We start from the raw sequence: 9,685 nt of genomic DNA, 5'->3' as shown, positions 1-9,685 counted from the left end.
ATATATATATATGCATTAGCTGACAATATTGAAATATTATACAAGTCTGTAATGGGTTGGACACGTTATGTGTTACAAATATTACATTTGTCTTTTCAAGACCTAAGGGGAGATACAGTTGAGTACAAGAAAGTTAAAGTGCAGCAAGTTTACACAGATAATTTAAAATGTAGAATTCAATATTGAAACACTGTAATACTAAAAGTTTTTAGCCTATTATAAAACTAACAGAAGAAAGTTTATGCGTTTTTATCATATTGTAAACATTTTTTATGAAACTGACAAGATTTGCTTTGCATAAATAACAAATAAACACATTTGATCACACTCTAATTACTTTAGATACACTCACTGTCAAATGAAGTTAAGCACCCAGAAGGAGTGGCCAGATTTGAATGTTATTTGGTACAAATGGAAATCATTTTTGGGTTTGTGAAAGATTCAGTTTGTAATGAACTGGTTGTCTAAAACAAGCACCAGAGGGTGTTAATGGTGGCATCAGTGTTGTTAGATATTTACCAGAGTGCTTGACCGGCAGTGGACAGTGAATGAGAGTCAGCAAACACAGGATGCCTCATAGACAGATTAGACAGCATTACCAGTGCTTGATGTGGATCACTTTGTGGGTTCACTTATAGCTGGGCATGTGGTACAGATACCACAGTGGTCCGGTGATGGAATCAATGAGAATGTGTTAAATCAATGAGTGCATAAGGACTTCTTGGTGGAATATTTCTTTGTTGTAATGATGCTTTTTGCCATTAAATCTTATACCATTGGAAAGTCTGTTCATTTCATTTTTAAATGGTGCCACATTTATAAGGAAAATGCATTTGTGGGATGAGCAGTAGAGTTGCGTACCTTCAAATGATGCTAATCAGGTACCTGCGATAAGATTTATTGCCAAGAAACATTGTTACAACAAAGAAATAATCTAATAAACACAAATGTCCTTACTTTTAGGCACAGTGTGAAGGTTTTGTTGTTTTCAGCGACATCTAGTGGTTGAATCATCCTCCCTTGTCCTCCCCCCACCCCCACCCCCTGCTTCCAAATGCAAAGGAGTTGCTACGGTGTCTCTCAGGTGTCAAAAACCTTTGATAATTCCAACCGCGATGTCTACCAGCAGCTTCAGGGCTAGTGATGTTTCAAGTGGTAAGATTATGAGCTTTAATAAGTAAAATTATCCCAGCTACAATGACAGACAACAAATATTACATTTATAGTATTGCAACTAAAACCGTTTTTGACGCCGCCACCGCAGTTTGTCCTTCATGAGCCTTCGTAGACAAGATGGTGGTGCAAGATGGCGGCTGCCTGTAATGGCGACCCACGACCATGGAGATATAAACAGCTTTTTATAAGGTAAAAATAATAAAACAAGGTCTTTGTCTGCAATGATTAGACATGTTTTTTTATTATTGTCATTAGTGATTATCTCAATATCAGCTAAAAGAACTGACAAAATCCTACACACTGTGCCTTTTATGTTCTAAGTTTATATATATATATTGTGAAGATTCAGGTCCTCCAAGATCAGCCAAATAAATATTGTTCTTCTGTGAGCAAGGCCTTATAGAACCCCATGGCGTCTGTAACCTTAACACAGGGATCAACCTCCTTGTGACACCTTGTGTCATCCTGTATCGTGCCTCAGTGACTGGCATCATCTGGACAGTAGGTTCATCATTCTATGGGTAGGCTGACATTGACACTACGTTTGGAGCGGTGCTGTAACCAGGAGACCTGGCCTGTTGACCACCAAACGTATGTGCATATGGCAGTGATGAAGGAACTAGACCGATTGTTGTTAGCATTACTGCATGACTCCTGATATCATGATGTGGGAAGCCATTAGATTGTCTAGAAAACAACTGTGTTTACAAGCAACTTGTATTGTGAGGTCCCCATACGTTTTACCCAATCAAAGGCCTGGTCTATCTGATCTATCTGATCTATCGGCTCTTGAAGGATAGTTACTCAAGCTGTGGGCTAACTTGCAGCAAGAGAGGATCCAACAGTTGTATGATTCTGTTTGTCACCAAATCACTGCTTGTGTGAGTCAAAGGACACCGTTCCCTACTGATATTGGGACCAGGACTGCACTCGCTCTATCAACCTTGCCATCCAGTCAATCTACCATAACATGGACTTTCCACTCTGTTCAGGTGCTAAACGTCTTTTTGTCGGTGAGTGTACATGTAAGTATTTTTTTACACAGCTTCCTTTAAATGATCACATCTGTTCTCTTTTGTTTCAGGACCAGCTGTTGTTCTGTGATGATTGTGACAGAGGCTACCACATGTACTGTCTGAGCCCACCCATGTCTGAACCACCAGAGGGTACGCACAACAGTTGTCTAATACATGCTTGTAAACTGTAGTTACAGCTGAGTCCACAGCCTGGTGTTTGGTCACACCACACATCGTGGAGCCACCATGTTGCTGTTAGCACAGCATCATGGAAGTGTTCCTGCTGTAGATGGTGACTTGGACTTAGGAGAGTGAGACCTTTGATCAGAACTGTCATATTTTTTTGTGTAACTCAGGTCTGTGCAGCTCTTTCCTGGAACATCTTAATCTGAGTACACCAGGCTGAGAGAGTCTTGGCGGTGATCACAGAAAAAGGAGCAGGAACATCTATTTAAATAAAACTGTCATTTGCCACATAAGATGGCTGCCTCGGGATGCTTGATGGTGTTGTCATGGAAATGAGTAGTAGAAAGATAATCTGTTTCCATGGCAAAAGTGTCACTTGGCTGAAGATACAGTAGCTGAGGCACTTGTGTTCAACACCCAGTAACTGTGTCGAGCTCTGCCCACACATGAATGCTTTTAATTTACAAGAGACGGGTTTTACGCACAGCCTCTTCTTTGAGGTTAGCACTCTCATTGATTCTGTCATGTGGATGGTAAACCTTAATGGTGTGGATTTGACTATCTGCGCCTAATGCTCGCACTTCTTCTGGCTGGACTCGGGTTTATTTTAAAGGATTAAAACCAAGAGATAAACTTTAACATCAGCTGCAAGTTGGTTATTTATTGTTAGAACAATCAAATCCTCTCAAACCTTAGCTACAGCATGTGGTGCTTTAATTTACAGTGTTGCTTAGTGCTCAGTGTGAAATGAGGGATAAACCCACAGGACTGTGCAATATTCCTGATTGACTGTCTGATCTTTGTGTCTTACAGGGAGCTGGAGCTGTCATCTGTGTCTGAGGCAGCTGAAGGAGAAGGCTTCGGCCTACATCACCCTCACTTAATCTGCAGAGCTCATCTTCTTGGCCTTTTATCCTCTCCCAAACCACCTCTCTGTCTGCTCCAGCACACTCACCTCTCCCCTTCTACTGATCTGCTCACCACGACTCGCTCCGCAATCTGTTCCCCGTGATCCTCGGCGTGACCGAGCACTCAGACTCCACACAGCGGCTGCACCCACTCTTTAACATCTCTCCAGCGGCAAGCCGTCCTCCGTCCTCTTGTCACTGAAACTCCCTTTTGTGCTCGACCTGAACCTCAGCCCCCCCGCCACCTCCTCCTCATCGTCTCTGCTCCATCTCAGCAGAGGGATTCATCAGCTGGCAATAAGTTTGCTAGCAAGACCCACACTTCAGGCCGTCAAGGGCACTTCTGAGGCATACCACTCCACAGGAAACCTGCATAAGGGCCCTCGGACGAGCCCTAATGATCTTCAGCTGCAACTCCGTCAAGTGGTGAGGATGGATAAGATGGTGTTTGGGAGAGGACAATGCAGTGAAGAGCCTGGATAACCATGGAGCCGCGTGTTTCATTGTTTGCCAACTGTGAAATGTACACAAGACCAAAATTTCATTTAGCCCTTTCTGTCCTGGCATAGCCGAGACACTAAACTCTCTTCTGGTGTTTGTCTGCAGGGCTCTCTGCCCTGTGAAGTTTCCAATGAAGAAGTGAATTGTACAGAATTAAGACTGCTTTTTAAATGGCACACTCATGAACAAACTCTCCTCAGTGGTAAATAAGGATCATGTGGTCAGGGTCTCGGATCATCTCTGGCCTCAGCCTGTCCTCTCTCCATGCATGGGGTTCCCACAACGTTTAACGGGGCATTCTGGGACTGACGCCGGAGGTTTTAGTGCATGGACGTTGGTCTCCTGATGAAACGAGAGGAGGCGATCAGATTTCTCAGATCAAACTGTGTATTTAGGAATAACAATTTAGGTTTAGCATTTGTCCCAAGCTGCCCCACCCCCGCGTGGCCCTGTTCTCATCCTGCCGGTCCATGAAACCATGACTGTGAAGCCAATGCAAGACTGACACACTCCTGGTGCTCGGTGTGTTTCATGTTCAGAATGTAGGACTGGTGTGTGTAAGCTGCAGATGTTTGTCCCACACATGTCGAGGCCTAAAAACACTTTTTTAAATATATTTCTTTTTTAATTACGTCCAAATGCATGTAGTTAAGTGTTTTGAAGAACTTTGAATTCAAACGGAAAGGAAAGCACACTTAATTCGCAATAACGTGTTTGTGAGACGAACTCTTTTGTCAGCCTTGTGTGTGCCTGTGTCTGTTTGTGTGAGTTCATTTGGCACTAGCTGTAGTAAGTTTTTATTTTTATTTTTATGTTTTTGAGAGGACAGGTGTTACGAATGTAAGGAGAATCAGCGTTTACCCATTCAGGCAGGCTGGTTGAGGTCGGGTTTTGGCACTAAAGAAATTTGCAAACTATGGAATCCCTGGAAGTTGTGACTCCACTACATCAGTATAGTTTGCTACATGATTTAATTTTTGAGAAGGGGGTTCACCTGCATTGCTTTCACAAAAAAAAAAAAAAACATTAATTGGAATTTTTAAATGAGGTACCATCCAGACTGAAAGAGGCTGTTTCCTTCAGGTCCTGATCTAATGCTTCTCTCTCTGATAGCTGTGGTTTTGGCAGAATTTGTATAAAACATTACTTTGAGGTAAACACGATGAGTCATTCCTTAAATATTTTCTCCAATATCCTTTTTTATTAATATTATTGTTTTTACTGAATAACAACAAAGAAAACCCATCGGTTTGGTCATTTTCTTTGGAACTATTTCCGTGGGGACAGTTTTTGTTGACGTCTTTTTAGGTGCTGCTGAGGAGATTTTAACCCATTCTTAAAGCAAATGGCCTCAATTTCTAAATGTTTCTTGCTCCATCTTGGCTTCATTATTCTTTCAGGACTTTTTTTTTTATTTCCAGTGACATTTAGGTTGAAAGATTGTGAGGCCATGTCACATGCTTTTGACTGAACCTCAGTGAATGTGTTTAGTGTCTCCATCCTGTAGAAGCCATACAGTTTATATTTCCAGCTCTTCCCCCCACCCCAGGAATTCTGTTTATTTTTGGACTTTGCTGCTATTTCTTTCTACTTCTACCACCGATTGCAACATAAACTCAAATCATGATCAGTCCACCCTAAACCTAACATCTAAAAAATAAGAATAGTCTTCTTGAACTTCTTAACTTTTTTTTCCAGCTCAGCCAAAATGTTTCAGATTCTGATGTTTCTGATTTTTAAAATTATTTTTATCCAAAAATATTTCATAGTTTCCTGGTTTTGCATGAACCACGACAAAAATGAAGCCGGTTTTGTCTCAGTCTCATTGCTGTTTAACTTTAATTTTGTGATGAAAAATTTATAACTGGCAAAAAATTGTAAACGTAAAAACAAAATAGGTCACAATTATTTTGGGAGCAGCCAAGCAAAGCTCTTTTGTCTACTTTGTAAAATGACATTAATGTGGACACTCCTGTCACTTCTGGCACATCATGTATGGAGGTAGAAATGGTGCAAATGTCAGCTGCAGAATTTTGATCTGGAATTTGTAAAAATTTGATTTGAGAGTTGAGCATTTGTAGTGTCAGATTTGAGAAGTTGTACCTTTGAGTAGTAGCTGTGCTTAATATATAGACACAAATTTGAAAAATACACACAAGTCTGTAACTCATTATATTTGTGTAAAGCTAAATTTACATGTGCGTGACCATTTTCTCTGACTTTACATTCACAAAATATTTGTGTAAAGCATCTGAAATTTTTTAATGCAAGTACACGTTTTTTTCTACAGATGCATAAATCAAACTTTTCACATGTTACAAATTAAAAAATTCAAGGTGACTTTTGCAACATATCTACCTTCATAGTCATGGTATCTCACCGTGACAAAAATGTTTGTTATAAACAAAGAAAAAAGACCTTTAAAAACAAACTTATCCCTTAATAACATCTTTAAGATGTTTTTGTGTGACACATTTGCTCGTCTTTACCTCCACTGTTTCAGTAATTGGCAACTATTTTATAATTATGACATTGTGAACAACATTTCTGCTTGCCCAGCATCACTTTTAACTTTTTTTGGAGCAACCTACAAGCTGCTACAAATACTAATTACTGTGTGTCAAAATTTTCATGCATAATTGTTTCAATCACTCAAACAATACATCTTGATTAAAAAAGAAAGCATTACATCAGTCTTGCTTAGAGGATTCCTCAAAACAAGTTTTAATATGAAATTTTATGAGACTAAATGTTGATTTATTTTAGAATTTCTCAACAAAATAAAAACACCATGCTCCTCTGGTTTTAACGTCAAATTAAAAAAAAACATTTGCGCTTCAGTAATTTATATGGCAGAGGCTTCCTGTATACATTCTTCCACAGTTTAATTATATTGTGACTTGTTGTGGATAAACTAAAATTTGTTGTTAGTTGCAGCATTTTCTTTGTTTGTGTTCTGCAAACCATGAAGCTTCTACAATAGAAAGTGAAATAATGAAGATTTTCTGCCTCCTGCTCGTCCACGCTGCATGTCAGAGACACGTTTAAATCAAAGTGAGAGCTTAATATATCAGCATGCATTTTTCAGCCTGAACTAAGAATAAAATATAAATCTAATTTTAAAACCTCTTGCTTTATCCTCAGTCAGTTTAACTGGACTCTAAAGGCCACTTTATTGGGCAAGCTTGATCAGTGAGGCGCAGGTCCGGAGTTTGGAGGATGTTTTAGAAACTTGTTCCAGCTGACAAGAATGAGTTTGTGTATCTGTACGCTTTGAGCTTGACGACACAATCTGTAAATATTAAAATGACAACAAATTGTTCTTTCATGCAGTATTTGACATTCTAGTGTTCTCACTCCCTGATGGGCACCAGCTCCCCACGACCTGGAAAAGACAAACAGGTAAAGATGATGGATGGATGTTCAAAGAGCGAGAAACTGCTTCAATTTAGTCAACATTGATTTGAGTAAACATTTATTTTTATTGTTGCATCATAAAAAAGAGAAAGAAAACTTTTACTCCTTAAAGGTTGTGTTTCACCTGGACTCTGTAACGCCACTCTTACATAAATGAAAAATGTTAGTATTATTTTCATACAGGAATGCGTTTTACAGAATGACTTTGTTTGCTTTAATTTATTGTGTTTGTGCTTGTGTGTCGTTGCATTTTGCACAGTGTGACTGCTCCATTAGTTTGTTAATGGCTCGGTGTGTCAGTGTGGTTACACATGAAACCATTTCTGAAGGGTCAGTGAAAAGGCGAAGTGAACCAAAATATTGTTGTTGTTGATTTTGTTGTTGGTTTGTTTTGTTTTTGTGGACTCGGGTGCTTGGTACGGCACACCTGGGGGCTCTGATGTTGACTCACTTTCAGCTGAAGTGTACTTGAGTGTAAAGAATTCACAGTTGAATTGCACTGTTTCAGAGGTGTACAGTAGCTAAGTACATTTACTTTGTTACAGTACTTTACTAATTGTTTTTAGGATTTTTAATTTCATTAAGTATTTTTTAATCATAACATTTACTTTCATTTTGTTACATTTAAAAAAGGGAAATTATACTTTTACTTCTTTGTCTCACAATTTAACACCTAGTCATTTTCTGTTAAGGTATTTTTACTTTCACTTAGTTATTTCCTTTAAGTACTTTATATACTGACTGATAGGTTTGGAGACCTGTTTCCTATTTTAATGTGTTAAAACTCTGTCTCTTCTCACTAAACAAGCATCCAGTCAGACTGTAGGTTTTCGTGGACCAATCAGAGCTAACATCTAAACTTGAAGTGTGTTTGAACAGAAATGATCCTTAGACTGAAAACCCTGGAGGCGTGGGTGAGAAAAGCCTTTTACATGTGAAGAAGCACGGTGGAGTCAACTTTCATTGTTTTTTCTGGGGAGGGAGGCGGAGCCATGTCAGGGCGTGAGGGGTGTGGGGGATGATTGAATAAAATCTGAGCCTTTCCATTTATAGAAATAAACCAACCAGGGTGAGGTTAATGGCAGTGGGATCCTCCGGTCCTGGTTGGTTCTGATTTGAGGCTGCCAGAGCAGCCCTGTCTGGACGGGGTGGGGGGTGGGAGAGGTTGAAACTTTGGGCAACTGTTGGCCTTTCTTGTAAATTGACATTCTGTAATCTTGCTTGCACCTCTGATTTTTTACTTTTTTTAAAGAATCTAAAAGTAAATGGTCTGTGTGAGAGTGCGGGACTGCACTTTTTCTTTTTTTTATGTGATTGTGTGTTGTTAACTGGACAAAGAAAAGTTTTTCATTTGCATTTTTTTTTTTACTTCTAGAGGAAGATGAAATCTTTCTGGACATTTTTAACCCCTCTTTTCGTTCCTTTTGTCTTTCGGGGACCTGGGAATGCTTGGAAATGTGGGCAGTGGCCGCGTTGCTGCCATCATGCTGTCAGTCATTCTCTGTGAATTCATTTGGCTTTCAGAATTGACCCCCGTTTTACTCTGCGACCTTGAGTCCATTTTTTCCATTAAAAAATAGATGAAACTGAAAAAAAATGAGTTTTATCTTTGTTTTGCAGCTGTGTGTGTGTCCTCCACCTTTTTTTATTTGACTTCTTGGGGTAAATCATCTGCCTGTGGGGAGCAATAATGAAATTACCCATGTTTGTGTGTGTGTGTTAGCAAAATATCTCATCAACCACAAGAAGAATATTCATGTAGCTCTAAGAAATAAATCATTGGGTGTACGTACATTTACAAGTCATTCACTTTTGGAGTCACCTGATTAAAAATGGCTGCCATAGCTAAAAAAGGACACTAATGCATCGAGTAGCGAGCTACATTTTGGTGTGGTAGCTCAAGCATCAGCCCTAAGACATGCTTCATGCGCTAACAGATGGAGCAAGATTAATACTTAAACCTTAAGGTGGACTGTGGAGCAGTAGGATAGGTCCAGAGTGTCACACGTTTGATTCCCCACCATGCCCACATGCTGCCCCTGAGCAAGACACCCAATCCCCAAATGGCTGCTCCACCTGTGTGCATCCCATGTGTGATTAATTAGCAAAATATTTGTTGATCAGATTTAATGAAACTTTCAGACAGTGATCACGTTGTTATTACCTTCAAGTTTCAGACTCAACTCAATTCAAGATGTTTGACACAACTAACAATCAATTATAATTGGGATTCAATCGTTTTCAGTAATTTTTCGGATTTTAAGTAAAAATTTAGTAGAGGTATCAAACTAATGTTCACCCAGGGCCACATGGACCACAAAGGGCTTAATGTTACGTGTTTAACTGACTAAACACAAAACATCACGTTCCTTGTCTAATTGCTTCTCCTGAGCACTGCTAACAAACAATAACTGAGCTCTACATGGTATTTCATGCATAGAAACAAAGTTTTAACATCTCCTATTATAAATACTGAAAAAC

General features: G+C 39.4%; 1 protein-coding gene across 2 annotated transcripts in view; it reads left to right on the top strand.

The window, feature by feature from the left end:
• Positions 1-7,800, top strand: part of dpf1 (double PHD fingers 1) — a gene marked incomplete in the record, with an annotated part of 81,585 nt that extends 73,785 nt beyond the window's left edge. For both annotated transcript variants that reach the window (XM_014014978.1, XM_014014977.1), the window contains 2 exon segments: positions 2,261-2,342; positions 3,192-7,800. In XM_014014978.1, the coding sequence (XP_013870432.1) occupies positions 2,261-2,342; positions 3,192-3,262 (153 nt within the window).
• Between the last annotated feature and the right edge of the window lie 1,885 nt (positions 7,801-9,685).

The sequence above is a fragment of the Austrofundulus limnaeus genome, unplaced genomic scaffold (assembly GCF_001266775.1).
Source record: "Austrofundulus limnaeus strain Quisiro unplaced genomic scaffold, Austrofundulus_limnaeus-1.0 Scaffold121, whole genome shotgun sequence".
In the NCBI taxonomy this organism is placed as follows: domain Eukaryota; kingdom Metazoa; phylum Chordata; class Actinopteri; order Cyprinodontiformes; family Rivulidae; genus Austrofundulus; species Austrofundulus limnaeus.
Note: the sequence above shows the minus strand (reverse complement) of the source record. Positions and strands in the feature narration are given on the sequence as shown.